Source organism: Parasteatoda tepidariorum, chromosome 6 (assembly GCF_043381705.1).
Source record: "Parasteatoda tepidariorum isolate YZ-2023 chromosome 6, CAS_Ptep_4.0, whole genome shotgun sequence".
Classification (NCBI taxonomy): Eukaryota; Metazoa; Arthropoda; class Arachnida; order Araneae; family Theridiidae; genus Parasteatoda; species Parasteatoda tepidariorum.
This window is the reverse complement of record NC_092209.1, coordinates 57599941-57624417: the sequence shown is the minus strand read 5'-3', so window position 1 is coordinate 57624417 and position 24477 is coordinate 57599941. Positions and strand designations below refer to the sequence as shown.

The window sequence follows — 24477 nt, the reverse complement described above, 5'->3', positions numbered from 1 at the left end:
ATGACGAATGAAAGAATTACAGGTATTCTAAAGAATGAGAGCATTTCATACGTTAGCGTATAAAAATAATTTTGAAAATAAATATTTATTGAAGCATTCATCATAAATATTAAGAAGGAATATTTTTAGTTAAAAATAATTAATATTGCATGGCTATAGAAAGTTAAAAAGTAATAAAATTCAACAAATATATCATCCATAATACATAATCAAATCTAAGAAATATGTCATAACCAGATCAAATAAATTACAAATCTCTCAATACATTTGTAAATAAACATTTTGGTCCATTTTAAACAGATGCTTGAGTAAGCTACTGTTAATTAATTCTAAAAGGATTCAAGTATGTAATAAATCGTTGGGGCCTAACTTTATTCACAAAACTATTTATAGGGCAATTAAGAAATTTTGTAATCGTCTTGCACATTCATTGCCAAAATAATTAAAAATTGTCCATAGGGATGTGAGAACTGAAGACTATCAAAGACCGTTTTTAACTTTTCAATTAATGACCAAATAAAAAGTTATTATGAACGGAAACTTAATATAAATAGCCATTATAAAACTTATCAACTTATTTGTTTGAGTTAAAATTCCTTTTTCACTTTTCTTTTCTTGTTTAATAATGAAAATATATCATTAGATTATAAGTTATTAAGGGTGTGTGGGATTTATTTTCTATCGACAACACATAATTCTTATTTATTGTTATTTAAAAATTAGTTACAGTATGATCAAAATACATTTTTATATCTAAAATCTTTAAAAGTAAAAATATAAAAAAAAATAGTGATAGTTCATTCAAGCTAGCATTTTAATGAATAAAATAAAAATCAATTAAAAGTAACAAAAAACATCACTATTTATTTATATTTTTGAAGGAAATATTATTAAAATTAATTCTTGTTGACAGAAAATATATATCTTATAAGATATGTTTTTTAAATTTCTTTCGACATGTTTTTCTAAATTATTACTGAATTTTAATTAACGTCGCCAACATTTTCTTTCTTTAACGCCTTGTCTACTTATTTTCGCTTGTCTTCAGTGCTCAAATCAAGACGATTCACCCCCATCTTTCATCACTTAATTTTTCAACAGACTAGAGCAACGCACATTAAAGTGCAAAGAGAAGGCAAACGTTTTTAACGTTTTCGAACAAATCTTCGAACATTTCATCGCTAGTCCCATCATTTTCAAAACCTTAACCGTTCTTCTTTGTTTGTCGGTCTTCGTAAACCATAGCAATATAAACATTTCTCTATTTAGCTGGTATGGACGATACAGTAAAAAAAAAAAAAAAAAAAAAAAAAAAAAAAAAAAAAAAAAAAANATTAATAAAAAAAAAAAAAAAAAAAAAATCCCCTCCCTCCTTCTCCATCCAAAATAAAAATCTCGTAAAAATCTTGAAACATCAACTAAGGATAGCGGAAGTGAGAGAAAGAATTTTTTTCTGATATTTTACTATTTTACACTTTTTTTTTACTCACTCTTGCTCTTCCTTTCTCTATCTTCGCTTAAGTAGAATTTTTACTCTGCTTTTTTTTTTTTTGAAAGTTACAGTTTTATTTATCACAGAGTATGTTGTTGAAGAAGACAGATCTAGATTGGTACAGAACATCAATTAGCAAAAGGCGGACTAACCGTGATTTGTGTTCAGGAGGGAGGTTATTTTCTTAAATGCGGTTCTTTTTCTTGTTCGTTTTGAATTCCTGTAAAACACATCGACGAAGTCAAGCGTACATTTTTCTTCCCGACTTGACGGACGTTTCGGATGCATTTGCTTAGAGAAATCTTCCTCTTTTCTTTCATCACGGAAAATTCTCTCTCCACTCTTTGAACAGACAAATAATAAATTATTCTCCTCTTCATTTATCAAATAATATTCTTAGTACATCTAAATTTTAAATTGTACCAAAAGAAAATGATTTAAACATAGATTTAGTGACAAAGTTTGTTTTTTACCCATATTTTCCCGGATAACGTGAATAATTTATGTTGAAAATGGTCCAAAAGATATTTTTAATTAGTTAAATGTATATGTGTATATAGTATACTAAATCTTAAATCTAATTAAATTAAATAATAATTGAAGTTGAATAATTAATTAGTTATACGTTAGGAATCATTTTGATAGGTTTTAAGTAATAATGCTGGTAGTGTTGAGTATTTAGTTATACGTTAAGTATTTATTTAGAGTTATTAAAATAATTTATTATTTGAAAACATTTGCTATTACTTTTAAAATCAGAGGATGATTAACGCAATAATGAAATGAAAAAACTATATAAGTACAAATTGCATTATCAAGCTAATTAATACAAAGACGTAGTCATCAAAACTTCTGAAATTTAATAATATTAGGCTGTAAAGCGATAATTTGAAAAATGAGCAATAAAAATTATTCGAATTTAAATATGATAGGTTGTACCTTAAACTTAAGTAATGTACTATCTTTTATCAAATCATTTATTTTATTACTAAAAATGTTTGTTCTATGACTATTTATTTTTTAAATTTACTCAAAAACCAGCCAAGCATAGTTAATATTTTTTATTTTAAAAGCTATTATATGGATTTTTCATTTTCCTATTATTAGCATTGTTTTTTCAGAAATATAAATCTGAAATTTTAGATGTCTCGAATTTCTTCCCTTTTAAATTTCTTATAATTGATAACTTTATTTCAATCTCATAAACATTAATTTCTCTCCTCTTTAACTATCCAATTTATTTTTTAAAAAAATAATGCCTTGTCCAATTTTAACGAAATTGAAACTTTTCAACTTTCCCTGCCAGACATAGTTACCCCGATTAATAGTACTGGCATGTAATGCACAATTCTGAGGCCTTTAACGACTCGTTTTCATTTTTTGCTAAACAGGAGAGCGAGCTGTTAAAGGCCGCTGGATTAGCAAATCACGCAAGGATATTGGAGGAAAAAACTGACCTCTTATGCATTAAAACTACTTTTACTACTTATTCGGGGTACAATCGGTTCAATCTTAGAATTACATTAAAAGTGATATAGAAAATACAAATGTTCAGTTACTGAAAAGTTATTTTTTCTTTTTTGAAAATTATTATTAACAATTATTTTACTAAATCATTCAATATTTAATACAAAAATTCAATATTTTTTAAGAATATAGGAAGATTTTTAAATTCTTTAAAATTATAACTTACCAGTTAATTTACATCATTAATATAGTGTGTATTTAATTAATTGTAAAATAAAACTAAAATTAGGTATTCTAACAAATTTTAAGCATTGCATGTCGTAAAATTAAACTCATGTGTGTAAAAACTTTATAAAGTTTTTTATTTAATCTCTGAAAAAAATTACTTTTTTGAGCTATGTTATTAATCCCTTAACGATCAGTTAATTTTCAAGAAAACAGTCATAAAAGTGCCTATTTTTTGGCTTTTGTATTTGTATTACGTATTCGATTAGTGCTGAAATTTAGTTTAAAATAAACTATATATAAACTACCTTAAAAATATTCTGGTACTGCGATCTGGTGTGTAAAATGAGAAATAAAATGTTTTCCGGGCAAAAGAAAGGAATTAGTTTTATTCTTATTGCCACGTTACTACTGAACACTCCATCCCGTCAATATCACGGGAGCGAGAAATAGAGGGTGAAAACTCACCCCGTCATTTTCACGGGAGTGAGAATGAAAGGGTTAAATTAAATTGAATTATTAAATCGAAATCTGTAGTATATAATGATAGAAGCATTTTTAAGCCCACCTGAAGTACATTATGAATATGTAAACCGTAAAACATCATTAAGATTTCAAAAACTCTAAGTTTTTCTATTAAATGAGGTACCAAGATCATAGTTGATTTTGAAAAATTTGGTTTAAAAGCATGTTTTAGTTAACATATGCTTAAGTGATACTTATATTATGAAATTTTTACAATACATAATTAGTACTAAATTATAGGATTCTATGAATGAATCGTACATAAATTTACCAATTTAATAAATTTTTTCGGACATTTGTATAAAATTTCTAATAAAAAATTACCAACAAACACTAAATTATAAATAATAGAATGTCAAACTTTTGTAAATTATCACTGACTAATTTGTAATTAAAAAGTATTGTATTTGTTTAAAAAGAATTTTAATTAATTAAAAAGGAAATTTTTCGAAAAATTTAATATTATTTATTTTTGTAATTTTTTTCATCAAAAGAGTACATATATATTCATTATTGTTGTTAAGATGAAAAATTTTATTTAAAAACAAATAAAATTTATAAATAAAATTTGAAACATTATCCATATCTTAGTATTATGTTTTTGAACTTGAAGTCTATATTCATATAATATAGTGTGACAAGAGGTATAAGGTGCATGGTGAAGTGCGCCACTTTGAAACAAAGGGGAAAGGAGGTTCAAAAATATTGAAAGCAATATGAACTTTATTAATTACCCCTCAGGAGAAGACAAAATCAATTTTCCAATAAATAAAAAAAAATTGTAAAATTTATTGCGTTCGTAATTGAATTCTATTGATAAACACGAAAGGGGTTAAGTTACGGAGATAGGAGGTTGTGCACTAAAAACTAAGTGAAATTATAACGAAAGTAATTATTGCTTTTTTATGTTTCAAAAATATAATTAGAATTTGATAATTTTTACTGTAAATGAGTGAAGTTTGAGAAATATTAGTTCAAACATGAAAATCTTCCTTTTATTAACGTTAAAAGAAAAGAAACGAAACACTAAATTACCTGTAAGATGTGAAATTAAGTCTGTAGTATTCTGTAGCAATTATTAGAGCACCCCTATACTATTTTTCATCGCAAATTTTTTTAAAAAAATCATGCAGCTGAAGATTATTTTTAACTCATAATTAAGAAAAAACAAGCCTAAAATATAACTGAGATGAAAAAAAAAAATCCCTTTTTAGGTCCTAAACTTGTTCAATTACTATTTGTTTTATAGTCTGCAAAGAAAAATAAGAATAAAAGTTGTAAGCATCAAAAATTAAGAATAAAAGTTGTAAGTATCAAAAATTAAGAATAAAAGTATCAAAGATAAAGAAAAATAAAAGTTGTAAGTATCAAAAATTCCAAATAATTTCCTTCAAGTGAAGGAATTGGAAAAAAATAAAGAATGCAATTTTTTAAATTTTAATTATTTCATTCATTTAAAAGTACTATATAAAATTTTTCTTTAACAGAAACAACTAAATACACAAAAATTATACACATTAAATAATTTGAGGTTCTTAATAAAATTTATTAGGTTATCTGCAGATAAATAAAGCAAAGTTATGACTATCAAGATTTCCAAATAACGTCCCTCAATTAAAGGAATTGCGAAAAATAAGGAATGCCATATTTTAAATTTCAAATATTTCATTTCTTTAAAAATGCATAAATTTTTTTAACAGAAATAAAAAAATACACAAAAGTTGTTCCTATTAAATAATTTGAGGTTTTTAATAAAATTTATTTTATAATCTACAGATAAATAAAGAAAAGTTATGACTATCAAAATTTCCAAATAGCGTCCTTCAATTTAAGGAATTGAGAAAAATAAAGAAGGCCATTTTTTAAATTTCAATTATTTCATTCATTTAAAAATGAATTTAAAAAGTTATTTTTTTAAACAGAAATAACAAATCTGAGCAAAATTTTTCCGTATAATTTTCATCTTAATTAATTTTGTGCATAATTTTCATCTTAATTTTTGTGTATAATTTTCATCTTAATTTTTGTGCATAATTTTCACATTAAATTTGCTAATTTTGCTGTACTCGAGTTAAATTTAATTTTTACTGTAATAGTCTTTTTTCAACTACGTTAAGCTCGCAGACAAATTTGAATTTATGAAGATTGAGCTACAAATCGACACAATAAATTCTGCTACCAGATATGTGAGTAGTTTTTTTTTTCTTCACACATCGTCTCAACAATGTGTGAATTTAACAATTGTTTCAAACTACTGGAGTGTTGATAAGAAAAGTCAGTCTCTCAGAGGTCCAATTTTGCCTGGAACTCTAAAATAAGATGGGCTACTAAAAGAAGGAACTTAGAGCTGATGATACAACTGACTTATTTGCGAACTGGTGACAGAAATCAGTCTTGGCTCCAGCGACCAGAATCAAGTGAAGATTACATGACTACGGAATTTGTCATTGCTCGGTTTGTTTTACTGTTTTTAGACTGTTTATTTTCTAATGTGTTGTCGGACGCTTTCAAACACCTTATATTTCAAGTTACGGAGCAATTCTGTAGAAAGCTAGGATTTGATGTATTACTCCTTGTTTACTTAGGCTAACAACGCCAGATAATTTCATCAAAATATTTCAAACGACTGAAAAAATCAAATAAAAAAAAAATTTCGTAATAAATTTTCTTTTCAACTTTTGAATTTTTTTTTTTTTTTTGGCCTAAAAACTTTCTTACGGAAAGGAAGAAAACATATAAAAAAAAAAGGTTTTTAATTCTTTTAATAATGTTTGTAAATATGTTTTTTCGTGTGGAATTCATAATTGATGAAAGATAAAATAGAGAATATATCAATTACTAACGGATTTTATATTTATTATAGTATTTGAAATTGAGACACAATAGACAAATGATTCTGCTATCAAAAAACAAAAATTTTTCTTAAAAAAATATGTCAGAAAAATAACAATAAGACAGAAATTTTGCAATTGGTACATTTTAAGAATTACCCTAGAATTTGATCAGAGGTTCATATCACTTAATAAGTTTTCGAAAATATGATCCAATTTATGAAAAAAATCAAATCAAATTGAATCCACTTTCAAATAGTTATCGAATGTAGCTGGGTTGATTTAGAAAGTGCCAAGATTTGTAAATTCAAATCCTGTTATATAAAAAAGCCATCTTCTACCATTGTAAAATTTTATACTTCTTTTCATTTTTTTTTTTTTTTTGCTGTTAATATTGCAATTATTTCAGTAAGATTAGAGGTTGTTTCGTTTTGTTTTTATAGTTCTATTAATATGATAGTCATTTGAAATTTTTTACGAGTAAGGTATTTTAGGAAAAGGGGGTTATTTGTATTTTACATTCCATGCATCGGCTACGTTCCTCTGCTTTTGCTTTCTTTTTTATCTGTTTATCTTCTATTACTTTCTCATAAAATAAAATATTTTATATCTTCATTTATATGAGCAATGATACATTGCATTCTATTTTCAGAACTTTTTATGTTTAAATTAATTAATTTATATCACACTCTTTCCTAAAGTTTTGTTGAAGCTAAAAACTAAATGCACATGTCTTCGAAGATTCCATTTCTAAGATATAACACTTAAATTTCGTAGTGCTGTTTTGTAGATTTTGTAATTTTCTTATTTGATACATTTCGTTATACTTTTTTTCCTTTACATAATTAACTTTATTTTTAAAAAAGTAAAAAAATAAAATAGCTAATCTTAAAATAAAAGTTAACTCATCAATCATAATCAATCTTGTTCAACTTAAATGCTAATAAAAATAAGCCATTAAGCCACTTTTATCTTTAATGACTTTTCCTTAGAAAAAAAAAATGATTAAGAGATTTGTTGACACATTTAGATAAATTTTTTTCTTTAAAAATTTGCGTTAACAAATTCTATTACTGAATATCTTTCACAACTCATCTTTCAAGCGAATCTTGTATAAATATTTGACTATAACATAACCCATATCAAATGCTTAAAATAGTTTATTAAATTAACATTCTGAGAGGTAGCCCTAAGATACAATACATAAGAAGATTGTAGTTATAACAGTTATGTACCCGTGACTCAGCATAATTTTTTTTTTTTTTTTTCAAAAGCGAATCTGGATTATAAATCCCGCTGTACGCGTAAGTGATTGTTCACACTACACCAAAGTGAAAACGGAAAGATTTATATGACTTTTGGGTGCACTTGAAGCACTTGACTAGAAATGGAAGTTCTGCTACGCATGGTTGGAAGCAAGTCGATAATGTCAACCTCAAGGGACCCTCATCTCAACAATATTTTAAAAGAAATCTGTTTGGAAATTTGCGACAGCCTTTTTTCTTTCTTTTTCTTTCTCTCTCCTTATCCTTGATGATTTTTAGATGGCTTCATTTGCTTCAGATAGGTGAAATAAATATTTAAACAAGTTCCTAAAAATGAGTATTTTTAATAATCGAAAAATAAAGGTTTTCAATCATAAATCATCTTTTATAATTTAAGTTTTTTCTGTCTTTTTGCACTCTTTTTTTAATCTCGTACCACAATAATTCATTAATAATTGGCAACCAATTATGTTGTTTTATCACAAAAACGAAAGTCACATTGGCAAATGCGTTAAATCGCTTATCAAATTAATATTCTGAGAGATAACCTTAAGAGATAACTTGTAACAGTTATGTAACTACTAGTAGTTGGCCACCATATATTATTTTATCATAAAAACGAAATTTACACTGTGAAATATTGCTTCAAACTTTGACAGGTTACATTATTTGTTACATTTAAAAAAATACATATGACCAAAATAAATTTTTTTTCGCATATATTTTTTTTAAAGGGAATCATATATAATTTTTTTATAATTTGCATTTTTCCTGTCTCTTTGCACTCTTTTTTTTAATATCTCGTACCACAATAATTCATTAATAATTGGAAACCAATAATGTTGTTTTATCATAAAAACGAAAGTCACACTGTCAGATGCGTTAAATCGCTTATTACATTAATGTTCTGAGAGATAATCCTAAGATAAAATCCACAATAAGTTTGGAGTTGTAACAGTTCTGCATCCGTGAATCTACATTTTTCTCAGTATTACTTCAAGCTATATCTCATTAATAATTGACCACCGATTATGTTGCTTTATCACAAAAACGAAAGTCACACAGTCAAATGCGTTAAATCGTTTATTAAATTAATATTCTGAGAGATAACCTTAAGATATAACTTGTAACAGTTATATAACCATTAATAATTGGCCACCATTTATGTTGTTTTATGATAAAAATGAAATTTACACTGTGAAATATTGCTTCAAACTTTGACAGGTTTGCATAATTTGTTAGATTTTAAAAAATATATATATGACCTAAAGAAATTTTTTTTCCGTATATATATTTTTTTTTTTGGAAGGGGGATGTAACTTACAATTTTTCGAAATTATGCAGTGATCAAACTCGGTGTTTTCATAACTCGTGTCTTCATACCGAGTTATCTATAGGAGTTAAAGAATACTAAAAACAGCATAAGAAACAAATATACAAAAGATTACGATTAAATTTTTCCTAACTTGATTTTCTTGTTAGCGGGAAAATTCTAGTTACCTCTTTATTCCAAAATTTAGGGTAGAAATGTTTTAAAACCTTATGATCAGTGAAAATCACTGACGAATTAAAAATTATCAAGAGTTTTAAAGATTAATCTATTAATAAGAAAGTTTAAATTTATTTTTAATAAAACAATTATACAATTGAGGCGATGGTATCCTTCCGGTTTTCCGATCTGATTTCTGAAATGTTCCAACATTCGCCTCTTGTCTTGAATCATATTTGATAAAATTTACTATTTATTCCTTGATTTAGTATTCAAGATCATCAATAATATTCAAAACGATAATGGAAATGACATTTCAAAAACCAAAATTACTCAACTACAGTTTAAAAAAAAAATCTTAAGCTCGACGGTTCAACTTGAGAGCAACTGCAAAAAACAGACGATAATTATAAGTTAAAGACAAAGAGAAAAATGCAATAGTGAGAACAATGAGTTGAAACATCATCGGAATTCCTCAGTTATGCAAAATCGTAACCGGGTGGTGTTCCAGCTGACGACTTTTGGAGCCAGCTTTGCCAAAAGATTAAGAGGGGGGTTTGGAAGTTGCGCGAAGGTTTTTGTTGGTTCACTTGAATCGTAAAAACTGCCTTTTGATGGACCGCGTGCGCTCTGTCTGTCATCAATCCTCCCTTACCCACACCCCCCAAAAAGGAAGCTTGATTTAGAAGACTGAGATTTTTTTTTAAACCTTTTCTATTTGGAAGTTTGTGTTTCTTTTTATAGGGGTGGGAGGGCATAGAACTTTTTGAAATAAGCTGTTTTGTATGTCTCTGATTATTACACCTTAACATGAAAAATGAATAGGATTATAGATGTCACAAGTTTCCCCCACCCACTTTTTTTTTCGGTAACATAAATCTGCTTTGTAGTTTTGCAACTTGAGAAAAAGTCTTAGAATATTGCGTTACATACCTCCAAGGAAATAGTTTTTTTAATATATAAGAAATCTTTTTTTTTTTTTTTTTTACATAGACATTAAGTCTATATAGAGACTTGGGAATAAATTTTAGCATATTGCGTTACGTACCTTCAAAGAAATAGTTAAAATACAAGAAAGCTTTTTTTCCTATATATATATTAAATCTATGTAGCTTTGCAACATAGCATATTGCATTTCATACCTTCAAGTAAAAAAATTTTGAAGTACAAGAAATCTTTTTTTTTTTTTTTCAGTACCGTCATGTAGGGCTACTTTGTGCAGGATTTCGCAGTTTTTGAACTTTGACACGTTAAAAAACTATGTTAATTCAAACTTTGGTAAAATTTATCGATATTATATTCATAACTGGACTCAGACGAGTGAATCTGATCAATATTGGCATTATTTGTATGTAATATTTTCAAATAATAAATCAAAATATACCTTGCACAAAGTAGCCCCCAAGTGGGGCTACTTTGTGCAGCGATAGGAATTCAGTTTAATAATCATGTTTTTAGTAAAATATTGATAGAAAATTGCTAAAAAAGTTAATTGTTGACATTTTTAATAACAAAAACATCAAGATATGTAAAGATATTAATTTGAAAATAATTTTCAGCGTTAAAAAACCATTTTTTATTAAGAATTTTTTCTTAAAAATAATGTTTATTTCAAAACATTTGAGTTTAAAAAAAAGGAAACCATATACAATTTTGAACATTGAAATGGATGAAATTTCAAAAATAATAATTATTACATATTCATTAACATTTATAATATTCATAAATTTGAACATCACACGCTTGAATGAACATAACAGAACTTGCTCTTCAGTTTCTGTCAAAATCTCTTGATGTCTCATAAAATATATTTTTATGTGTTAAATCGTTTGATTAAGTCACTAGAAAAATCTTTGTAGAAGAAAAATAATAGTTTACTAGCACGTTTCACGTGTTTCTTGTGAATTTTATTAGAGATAGTATTTCTATGGATTTTGTTCTTCCGAGAAGCTTCTGCAATCGACATACCACCAGCAACTGCTTGCAAACATTTTTGCAGCTTTTTTAAAGTGTAATCACGGTAGTTTCTCGTTCCAGGTATTTTTTTTNTACTATGGAAAAAAAAAAAAAAAAACGAATGAAACTTTGCACAAAGTAGCCCCACATTGCATTTTTTTTTCATTTTCCGTTCATTTGTTATTAATTTTCAATTTTTTATAACGCTAACATGATATAATTTTTTATTAATATATAAATAAAAAATTTTGCACTTACGACAATTGTTTTATCAACGTCTTTGCATTTCACAGCTAAAGTTTCCACGCACACTTTTCGACGTCCGACGTTCTCGAAAAGTTGTTGACATTGGATAAACAAAACACACTTTGAGATTGTTTTAAAATTCGAAATTTTTTTTGTAGTAATAGAGGAGACTTCTATTTTCAAATTCCACACATTTTTAACGTGAAAAAAACATAATACTGAATAGCAGCACTTGAAAAGTGCCAAATTCGAATTTGCACAAAGTAGCCCCCGCTGCACAAAGTAGCCCCAAATGACGGTATACATTACATCTATATAGCTTTGCGACTTACGATTAAATTTTAGCGTATTGCGTTAATATACCTTCAAGGAAATAGTTTTTTTAAAACGCAAGAATTTTTTTTTCCTATATGCTATCAATCTAAGTAGCTTCGCAACGTAGGAATAAATCTTAGCATACTGTGTTGCGTATCTTCTACGAAATAGATTTTTTTCTTTTCAAATAGAAGAGATATATTCTTTTTATATACAATAAGTCTATATAGTTTTGTAACTTAAAAATAAATTTTAGCATACAGTGTTACATACCTTCAAAGAAAAGGATTTCTTTTTCTTTTTTTTTTTCAATGTAAGACACTTTTCCTCTTTTTTTAAACTTAAATGTGTACATAAGAAAAATTTAAATACTTCAAAGTCAAAAACTAAAATTTGAACGTAGACTAAAATAAAGTATTGGAAATCCATAATTTCTAATTCGAACATGGAACATATGCCTTTATGCAATATAAAATTTTACACAAATGAAATTACTGTCCCAAAGAGATTGATTTAATAACTTGTTCAGTGTAATTATTTTTCTTATTAAAAAAAAGCAATAAAATTTTAAATGAAAGAAGCGTATGTCTTGCTAAATTAATCAGGAGTTAGAGAGAAAAGTAAATAATCAAATATGTATAAAAATGTTAATAAAATGAAAAATAAACTAAAATAATAATTTATTTTAATAATAACTGTCGAGCTGACATCTATATTATAATAAAGAACAAAGAAAATTAAGTAGTATGTGTGAAAAGAAAAAAAAATAAGAATAAGAAGAAAAAAATTAATCTAATTGATATTTCATAAGTTATGTTTTAGCTTTTTTTTATTTTCAAAATTCATGTTATAGTTAATATTAAGTTTTCAATATATTACAATTTGCGAAAAAGTGGAAAGTCTATGATAAGTAAAACAAATTTTATTTGAAGTGTGATTCATAAACATGACGAATTTCAAATATTATAAAAACGGAAAAAAGTATTTAAGATATGGAAGAGATATGGATACTTGAGAAATGAGAAACTGCTTGATTTATATCTTTTTCAGATAGTTAAAGCTATCTAATTTTAATTGTATTTGATTTGATCCAATTTGGAAAAAATTATTATATTACTTTGAAAGTACATGAACATAATTTTTTATTGCTTTTTAATAATATTATTGCCAAAAAAACTTTTTTTTAAATTGAATTCAGAAGGAACTCACAAAAGTTTAAACAGGGAACTAAAACTTCCAGAATACGTATATTCCCCGTACACCTGACATCACCAATATTATCAGCCAGAAATTACCAAACAGATTTTTCCTTACTATCTTTAAAAGAATAATCCTAACACACATCTACTTGTCAATGGCTCCTGACAGGACTTATCTAAGTAAAAGGAGCCACGCGAAAGGCTTGTTTAAGACGGATTGATGGCTGTCCATAAGCTCTCAAACTTAGAATACGCAGCCGCATATAAATGTACCGCTAAATCATGGTGACAAATGCAGATAAGATTAAAATACTCTTTTCTGGTCTCTGATAAACGGTTGATCCTTTGAGTTTATCAAGTTCAATGAGGGTGGGGCTTTCCTTTCGTTTGAAAAAGAGCGACATTGATGTAAGTTTCAATATAAAAGTTAATGATATAAGAGTGAGAAGGAAACATTAAGAACTTCGTAAAAATTAATTAATATAAAATTATAAATTTTGAAGCTAATCATCAAACGAAAAATAATAGAACAATATCACGTTACTTGTAACAAACATCTTTATTCAAAGCGAATTTTCCAAATGTATTTGTTTTTCCTTTATTTGATGATCTAATGAAATATTAGATCTGTGAAAACTTGCGATGTTTATATCTACTTCCCTATATTAATTCTGAAATTTAACCTTATTTTAAATTACGCAACAATAAAGTATTTTGTGCTTAAATTCTGATTAATGAGACCAAAATATAGGGTATATTACCATTCCATTTGGTAAATGTTCTAATTTATATGGTCGTGTTTACCAGAAATTCTGTTTTTCAAGCCAATAGTTCTTATTACTACACATTTTATAAAAAATTTAAAACTGAATTGTATATTTAACGGAATAAATTGTTTTTGTGCCGTGCTCCAAGGTATCATGATAAAATTACCAAATTCCACCACATTACCAAATTTTAACACACATTACAAAACCATATTTTATTTTTATCAAAATTGTTACCAACGTACTTTGGTAAAAATTACCGATCTTTTTGGTGCTCCTAGAGAGTCAGAAACATGGCAAATTTTACCATATTCTGGTAGTTATGACCAAATTTTTTTCTTTATGTATTTATAATAATGAGTCTTATAATAATGAAAATTTAAAAATTTTGATAACTTTAAATATTCTGAATGTGATATATGATAAAATAGAGATATCACCTTTTAAAATTTATTACTTATCTTACTTTAATACTTGGAGCCATGCTTGAACATTTTTTTTAATAAAATACATGAATTGAAATATTATCTCAATTTTATTTTTTTGTTTTATAAACATTAAGGTGACCTACTTTACTTCAATTTTTAATTTCATTCCAAAATTTGTTTTCTCTATTTCCATTTTCTCAAAATGTTTGTCAGGGAAAGGATAAATGAACAGTTAGCTTGTGCAGAATCGTTTTTAAAGGAGAACGAAAAAAAAAAAGTTATTATATCGAAATTTTGCTCATTTTTATGCTATAAATATAAATATATTATCTCCGAAATTTGTTTTAGAAAAGTTGTTATCGAAATTCTCACCAATAATTTTTTTTTCTAATTCTTTTAAGTTTTTTTTAAAACGAATTTTAATACATTATTTATATTTTAAAAAAAATAGGTACATGGAGCATACTTAAAATGGTATCGGGTTTATTAACATTTTCATGCATAAGCACTAAAAACGACGTTTTTTTCTGTTATATCTTGTTTTATAAAAAAGCTGTTCAAATATTGCACAAATATCTAACGGGGAAGGGAAAGACTTGTGATTTGCTTATTCTTGTTAGCAAAGGGGAGGAAGAGAATGAGCAATGCTTACGCAAGATATTAAAATCCCTTTACATTTTAATTTTTAAAATTCAAAAAAAAGAAGTGTAAAAAAATTTTATGTTTGGAATTAAATATAAATTTGAGGAAAGGAGAAGTAGGAAAAAGTTTTCATCTGATATTTTCGGAGGTCAAGGATTATGTCCACAGAAGGAAAAGACAAAAGACAAAGATTCCTAGGGATCCTTATTCAGAATTCTATGGAATAAATAAAAGCATAAATTTTGTTTTATCCAAAGTTATATTTTTTTGTAATTAATTCAAAGTACTAAATCGCTACTATGAAAGCAAAAAACAAGTAGGGGTTGCGACTTTATTAACTAAGCATGAAAGGAGTTTTGAGGTTTGTTTCTTTTACTGACAAAGGGAAGAGATTACCAAATTACCCAACATATGCTTATGTAATATTTGAATGGCCCCTGTTCAAATTTAATTCTTTAAAAAAAGGTCAACACAAGAGTTAAGAATGGTATTCCACGTATGAGATTAAATTTCTCCTTTTATATAATACTTTACTGTTGTTGGATCATAAACACACTTGCTTTTATTCAGATAAAGCTATTACAATATTCCCACTAACAAATTTTCCCACCAATAAGCAATAAAGAAGATAAGTAAGCTCCTTCAATAAGAGAGCAATTCACCATTGTTAAAGAGCAAGTTCCATAGACGGAATTTACTGGGCGGCCTGATTTCATTCCGTTTTTATTATCTTTGCTGGTGTAAGAAAAAAAATTCCTCAAAGTAATCCGCTTCTGCAACCAATTAATAAATCATTTTGGTGGCTACAAGCCGCTGAAGTAGTTGAGATTTATTTTTCTTTTTTTAATTGAGTAGGGTTAAGAGAAAATAAAACCTGAATATGTACCACTTGACTTTAAAACTCAAGGCGTTTCCGGAGAAAATTAATCTCCTCATCTGACTTAGTTTGATAGACTATGATAGGGCAGTGTGTTTATTTCTCTTGGAGTTTTATTATTTTTTTTTTATAAAGATTATTCTAAGATAATTAGTTGGAAGAAAAATATGGTTCCAGAATAATCCTTCTGAAAAGATCAATATCTACTCTAATAACTAATAAAGCATCTAAATTAACAAATTATGCAAATTTAACTTTTTTTAAATTTAAATTGAGGTATGGGTTTAATAAAATTTCCAAATGTTATAAATTTTTTCTTAAAAATCATTCTGAAGATGCATGAAACATTACTCCATCTTAGGCTGTTACTGGCTGTAGATTTTTTATGAAGAGTAATCTGATATGTAACTATCAAAAGGAGTAAAATATCTAAGAATAATTTCTAAATATTATGAATCATATCAGAGTAACAGTACAATAGTGCATATATATATATATATATATATANTATCCCTCTAATTTATTGAATAACATTGATATCGAATTTAATTGCTTTGCTTAATTCTTATACTCACTATAAAATGAAAACTGAATAGTTTTCACTTGATATTTATTTAATTAAATTAATGTTCATCGAATTAAATTAATATTTAATTTTTTTCTTGTGGATTATTAAAATTACATCATAAAATTTTAAAATCTAAAATTTATTAGTGGTGCCATCTATTATTATAAATTAAAACTAAAAGATCTGCATTATGTCTACCTATTTAAAACTTATTTTTAATGTTTTTTCTTTACTTGTTAAATGTTTTATAATACCGAAAAAGTATTAATTGACATCTAAGGAATCAAGCAATTGTCTTTTAAGATGCTCATTTTATTAATTTTTTATTGCATAATTTCCTTCAAAATAAAAAGTAATGATTATGATTTGTGATTATATATATATATATATATATATATAATCATAAGGATTAAGAATTTCCTACGAAAACCATGACCGGAAATGTCACCTTACGCATCTAGGGGCGCTTTTCCATAATGAACATGTTGTTGTGTGCCTTAGAACTTACACTTTCATTTTTCTAAAATATTTTAATTTCATGTTTACTTTATGCTACTATTTTATAGCCGTCGTTGAACAGCCGACCCAATTTTGGGTTTACGACTACAAATGTTCAACTCCGTACTAATGTTCAACTATGTTACTATAAGCTATTGTTGAGGGTTTCTTTAAAATAATCTTAGAAATGCTGTTTTATCGTAATTTAATGATTAGACGACCTTGTCCAGTTCGTCGCCAAAAAGATAATTTAGGTAAGTAAAAGTACCTGATTTTCCAAAGGGATGTGTACCTGGTGTTCTTATGATGTTATCCTAATGATTGGAAGAATTGACTTTAAAGATTCAGCTTAATTAGCACCTGCGGGATTTTAAGTGGCCTATCAGTTATAAATATGCATTTTCTTAAAATACGCCTACTTTTTTTTCTTTTTATACCTGATTTAGTGTCCTGTCTCTAAAAATCGGAAGGAAAAACTGGAAAAATCAGTTTTGTATAGTTGGAAGAGCGGTTGATCGCTCTCTGTAATGGAATAATTATATAATTTTTATTACTAAGTTCAAACTTTCAACGAAATTAAGTGAGTAGTAAAATATTAAGTAGCATCTTTACATTTACATTTCTCGGAATTATTCGGTCAATTCAGTTCCAATATTGAACTTCGTAATTTAAAATAACAATTATTAAAATGAGGTTAAAACTTTTCTCACACTTAAAATAGTTTTATCACATTCAAATTAAAGTTGGAGCAATTATTCAAAAATATTTTCTTACTTGCAATTATTTGTGAGTAAATGGGTTTTATGAAAGACATTTCTTGATACGCGTAAATAGATCTATACACTGAGAAAAAAAGTAAAACTGCCTGAATCATCTTCTTTCTGGCTCTATGGGAACAACAAAAAGCTCGGTAATTTTTACAGAGGCGCTTTGGTAAAAATATGGTTTTATAATATGTGAAAAAATTTCGTAAAAGTGGTGAAATTGGCAATTTTATCATGATCCCTTAAAACGAAAACTATTATTTATTCGGTTTCAACCATATTTTTTAAGATTTCAACTACTATATTTTGAGAATCATTAAAAGTTAAATAAAAAATAGTGTTTAATCAGAGAAAGTACGTTTTGTGTTTGATTCCGTAACTTATAACTGAAAAATTATTAACTGAATTAACTGAAAAATAATAATAAAATTAAAATGTGTTGATTAATTGATCAGCATATTTCAATTCTAACCCTCAATCCATTAAGTATTAGTAATATTGCATTAGATGTGCAAGAAGATCAGAAAAAAACTCCTGAGAGAAAAATTCAAGCAAGCGCTGTTTTGTTGTTGTTATGTGCTAATTCTGATTCTTTAGATATTTAATAAGCTCATAACAAACAAGTTTTATTGAACTATTACAAGTTTAAAAAACATTGTACATTTATAATGACTATTCATGCAATTAAGATTATGAATAAGCTGAAAACTTAATTAAAAATAAAAGTAAAAATAGTGAAGAAGAAAAATTGCTATAATATGATAAAATTCCTGCAACGTCTTTTTTCAATTCATTTTTTAAAATAAAAAAAATGCATGCTAAATTAAATTTTTTATTTGGCTTCAAATATCGATTAAAAAACTTTTTATCGTTTATTTTAAGCAATTGCACTCAGTTTCAAATTAAATTGCAACTTATAAATTTGTTGTTTTCTAAGTTTAATTTACAATGAAATTTAAAATTTATATATANATATATATATATATGTAACGAGAGAGAGAGAGGGGGGATAGATATAGATGGTTAAGTATCCCTTATTAATTAAAAATTTAGTTTTTGATAAAATTATCAAGTGTCTTTTTTTTTCTCGAAAAAATTTTAACTCGGAAACGTTATTTACGAGATGCGTAAAATTAAAAAAAGAAGATAGTTTTAAATAATCTGAAAGCAAATTTAATGCATGAATATAATTATTCAAACCAAATGACAATGATAAATCTAATAATAATTTATGACATTAAAAAATGTAAACGGGCAAATTATTTAAAATAAATTTGAAACTAAAAGAGAATTTTTATCATTATATTTGTATGCAATCATGTAAACTCCTAAGAAACTTAAAATTCTTTTATCATCAATTATTTTGTACGTGACAGAAATAATACGTAGTAAAATCTTACCTTCCAGCTTTTGTAACAATCATCTCCGTTCCCAACTCGTTAAATTCATCCCACAAAGATTTTGTCTCTAATGTGCCATTGATATTCACCAATTTTGGGTGTAGAGGTTTCTTTATTTCTTGTCCTCCGCATTCTCCATTTTCCACACCATCCAATTCCGAGGATGAATCGGATGGACTCTTGTTGGAGAGTTCATCACTGTCTTTGAGATCGCAATCCGCAAGGTAAGATCCATACGTACTCCGATATGTTTCCACCAGACTAGGCCGTTCCTTGGCGGCTGAGAGTAGACAAGCTATGGAAAGTAGAAACCAGCATTATATCCAAGGAAAAAATATTCGAGAGTAATTTCACTATTCGATTTATTTTTGGGGAGTGAATTTCAAAATAAAGGGGTGTATTTCTAAACAGATATTTTTTAAATTGTATCCATTTTATAACAAAGATTCTATTATAGCTATCAGATAAATAATACAAACTTAAAGTAATAGAATCTTCGCTTGAATATTTAACCAAAAACATTATTTCTATCTTAATAATTAGATTGAAGTTTCTAAAAAATCAAAATTTATGAAAAATTAAGAAATAAAAGAAGAAATTAAAATATAACATTATATAATATAAATAATATGTTATATAATATAAATATTTTATAATACATAAGAAATTTTAAAAAAAATTTATGGTTTTTTTCTACCATTAAACAGCATGTTTGAATTTCATGTCACACACTGTAAAAAATTTCAAATGAAATTGCGGTATGAAGTAACGGCACTTTGGGTACATTAGCCGTAAAATCCATTTTACCGTTAAATATTAAAACGTAATTTTCACAGTAATATTTATTTAATTAGAGAAAATAAGAGATCAAATAGTCAAAAATTTCTAGATCATACTGCTGTATAAATTACCGGCAATTTAGGTGTACTATCCGTAAAATCCATTTTTCCATGAAATCCATTTTTACCGTAAAATCCATTTTTATCTGAAAATATTATACAGTAATTTTTACAGTAATATTTATTTAATTAGTGTGATTCAGTGGTTTTACTGTAAATATTACAGTAAAAATTACTGCGTACCAAATTTTTGTTCCACATCATGTTCCGGTAAAAATGGATTTTGGGGTAAAAAGTGCCGGCTCCCTGAGTACCGTTGTTTTTTTCCGGAATTTGATCCGGAATATTTTACTGTGCTATTGGTACTTTTACTGGTAACAAGAAAAAGGAGCCCTTCCCAAAACAATCTGGAAAGGTCATCCAATTACTCCAAAACTGCATTTTTAGATTTTAATCAATTTTGAGTTCTAAAATATCTTTTAAAAGCAGCTGCTGTATTAGAATAATAGCAATTAATTTCCTAAGTTCAAAATATATGAAAAGATCATACCTTTACTACGCTCTTTGCCTGATTTTCTAAGGAACTTATTCTTATTTAACAACAGGAAGAAAAAAAACTAATAATTTTAGCAAAAGTTTTGTTTATATCACTGCAAGAAAATTTTCGAGAAGTGAAACTCAAATACGATGCATGAAATACGAGTCTGTATGTGTTATGGCGGACTATGGTAGAAACATAATGACATTCGAATTACTATTAATCACAAAAAAGAGTAATAATATCTGTTGGGCCGGAATAGCATGGTTAGTAGGGCACTGGACCCATGTCCAAGAGGTCGTGGATTCGATCCCCGACTGCCCAAGATTCCTCGAGTAGTAAATGGTGACTGATGATCGTTAAATCTGTCGAGTCACAAAGTCCTCCATGTTTCCATAACAAATCAATACCTTTGGGGGTACTGATCCAGGAGTTTTCTTGTCTTCTGAATTGGTTCAAAATTACAAGGCTTAGGCTATGAAGTTGAACATAAGTAATCGTAAAACCAAAAATGGGGTCGGCTGTTCAATGCCGGTTATAAAATAAAATCATATGTTTTAATTAGAGAGATCAATTACAAATCAAATAAATAAATGGTACTTATTAAATTCTGAAATAATTGGAAAATGTCGTTAACGGGAAATATTTCTTTTTTATTCAATTTCCTATTTAAAATGAATAACATTATTGTATTAATGAGATCAGTTACAAATCTCTTATTAATTCCTTTATTTAATTCTGGAATATTTTTAAAAAGTACCTAGGGGGAGATATTTATTTTCGATTTAATTTCCAGTATGAAAAGAATGATTGTAAATTTATTTGAGAGATCAAAATGATTAACTATAATAATCTCAGTAATAAATGATATCTATTTAATTTTGTTACATTAAGAAAATACATTTAAAGGGAGACTTTTATTACTGATTCAATTTCTAAATTAAAAAGAATAATTGCGTAAATTAGTTACAGATATAAATAATAAATCTTATTTATAACTGTTGTTCATTTAATTTTGAAAATTTGGAAAATGTAGTTAAAGGAGATGATGCGTGATTTTAAATTTGACGCGATTAATTTGAACTTGAATTTAATTTAAATTTGAGCAGAAAAATAATCATATAAATCGTGTTTATAAAATTCTCAAATGTATGAAAAATGTAGTTCAAAGGAAGTATTTATGTTTGATTCGTTTTCCAATTTTCTACGATTTTTCTTTTTAATACTTAGCTATAAGCGTCATGTTTTAAAAATTCCTTTTTAAAGAAAGGATTAAAAAGTAAATTAACTTCTTAATTACAAAATATTGGTTAACTTTTCAAAATATGCATCTCTGACTCTGTATTAACTGAAAAATAAAAATTTTTGCTTTCATTTAAAAAATCCACTTCGATTAATATAGAACGATATAAGGTTAAAAGATTAATTTATTTAATTAAGAATTGTTATTTTTTAATTAAGCTTAGAAATAATTAGATCGAGTAAACTTTATGAGTTTGCCCTTATTTGCTGAAAATTGTCGATTATTATACAATGAGATACCAAAACAAATTATTAAAAAAAAAGAAATTAAAAATGATTAAATAAAATGAACAAACATAAAATATTAAACTAGGGCAAACATTTCAAATAAAATTGTTAGTTTTAAATAATTTAAAAAAAAAAGAACTCTCCTGTTTTGAAATTATTTAAAAACATTTACTATTTCAAAAACTATTTTTATATTCATGCATTTGTAAATTTTTTCGGGAAATTAGTTTTATTACGATTTTCATATGTAAGCATAGTTGCTGAAAATGCTTTGAAAAACAATTAAATAATTTCTATCTTTAAAGTAATTAGTTTAAAATTATTCAAGTTTTTCTAGCATTTATTGCGAACGTTCTTAACCCTTTGCTTACGGTGTTCATGTTGTAGCATCACATGTGGTCCACATGTTGTACCAGCCGCAAAGCAAAAGGTTAATGCGATTTTTTTTCGGAAGAAAATCACTCATTTGTAATGATTTTCAAAGAATTTAATTAATATAAAACAGTTGTTCTAGATAGAATTAATCAGAAACAAGACTATAAATAAGTCACGAGGTCAGACTTTTGAGAAAATCAGTTTAGTATTGACTAAACAAGTTTTTAGTCATGGACAACTTTATGTTGGCCTGTCAAGAGTTAAGTCATTTGACAGCCTTTCAGTAATTGCTCCAAGATGCCAAATCTATAATTGTGTTTTCAAAGAAATTCTAAATGCTTAGTGTTAATTTCTTAGAGCTTTGCAGAAAAAAATGTTTTTTGGAAAAAATTTAATTGAAACTTCTATTGGCAGTAGGCAAGGGGAACTGCCAAAATCAAAACTCCCCGATTAGAAATGCAGCATGGCGACCTCCACGTGGTATTTCTCGGGTAATGCTAACAGCCATGCATTTTAATTTATTGTATGTAAAACATCCTTATTTTGTTCTAAAATGTTATGTACTTTATCACAAATGTTAATTAATATAGAAATTGATTTCAATAATGCTGATCACCAAAAAATATTTCATTTGGCGATAAAACAAATTTTTGTGTTCTTGAAAATGAAAGACTTTTTGAGGGTTATTATCTCACAAGGAAAAGTTAGGGTTTAAAGTTTATATTTTTAAATAATAAAATTTTTTTCTAAAACTTTCAGAATTTCTAGCATTAACTAATTTATTATACACATTTAGTTGAATTTAGGTGAGTAACTGCAATATTTGATAATTTATTTTGCTAATATGTTTCTCATTTAGCTAATGTTTTGATTTTTTCACCATGTACAATCTAAATAGCTAATATACTTTTTTAAAAGCCAATAAGAACATTGATAGAATTCTTCTACATAAGTACAATACTATGTCTTTGATGATAAAATACTATGTCTTTGATGATAATATATTATGTCTTTGTGCTAGAACATTGTGTTCATTGGCGAGCGAGCGCAGCGAGCCATGGTTCACGGCGTGAACCACATAGGATTGCGTAGCAATTCTCGGGGGTTGGCGAGCGTTAGCGAGCAGGGGGCGGAGTCTCCTATAGTGTCCAAAAACTAAGTTAATTTGAGTTTTTTTATCCCTAGACTTTTTCTCATTCGAGGTAGAAAATTTAGGGATATTTCACAACAGGAGATATAAATAATTTTATAATAATTTCCTTCAACACGAAAATATTAAAAATAAGATTTATTTAAAATAAAAAATAAAATTATGATTATTAGTTTTAATGGAAGAAAGAAGGGAAAATATTCAAGGTTCCTCTAAAATTTTACTTTGCTTTTGACCTTTTTTTTTGCCAAGTATTTGGTCCTGATAATATCTTTCTAATTTTATCATTTAATTATTTATTGAAAGATAATAAAATTTCACACAGAAATGCTTTTATCTCTAAAAGTCATTGGATTTCCTTCGTAGAATATTTACGTATACATATATTTGTAGAATATACATGTAGCATATACATATGTTAGTAGAATATACATATATTTTCAGAATATACATATATTTGTAGAATATAATTATAATACTTGATCAAGGTTGGAAGTACCTACCTTCCATTTCTTTCATAGTGTTTCCTGAATAACAATTCGTCGTGACCGGCGTCCAATCATAACAACATTCTATCGGACCCATGCTGCGTTGACCCACAGTAACCAGCTGTGGGATATACTCGTTTGTATGTTCCGACATTAAGGAATCGATGCTAAACGGATTATTACGACCCAACCCAACGCCGTTGACATCCATTCTAAGCATCAAGCATGGGATTCATCTTGGTGCTCCTACTATGAGGCGGAGCTTTTACGCTCCGCCCACTCTCAAAAGGTACCAGCCTTTCTCCACCTTTTATTATCGTAATTGGCTGAAATAGTAGCAGAAAGTGAAGTCGAAATACGATTGGTTTATTCTTCGCAGGTAAATCATGAAGAAGCTCGTGGCATTCCAAAAAGATTTAGTTTTAATGAGAACTTTTGGGATGAACTTACAGAGCATATTCAAAAACAATTTGTAAAAATTTCTTTGTCAACTTGTTCTAGATATTTAATGAATTTTACTCTAGATATATGGTATTTTAAATTGCCATGCTAAGCTGTATTATTAATTTGATTCATGGTTATGACAATTTGTTCTTTACTTTT

General features: G+C 26.9%; 1 protein-coding gene across 1 annotated transcript in view; it reads right to left on the bottom strand.

Annotated features, from left to right (window-relative positions):
* The window catches only part of LOC107451986 (T-box transcription factor TBX10-like), a 70874-nt gene extending 46878 nt beyond the window's left edge, over positions 1-23996 (bottom strand). The window contains exons 1-2 of the mRNA NM_001323828.1: positions 23890-23996; positions 18955-19249 (exon numbers count right to left, since the gene is read on the bottom strand). Coding sequence (NP_001310757.1) covers positions 18955-19249; positions 23890-23971 — 377 coding nt within the window. The 5' untranslated portion in view covers positions 23972-23996. The remainder of the gene's footprint in view (positions 1-18954; positions 19250-23889) is intronic.
* Between the last annotated feature and the right edge of the window lie 481 nt (positions 23997-24477).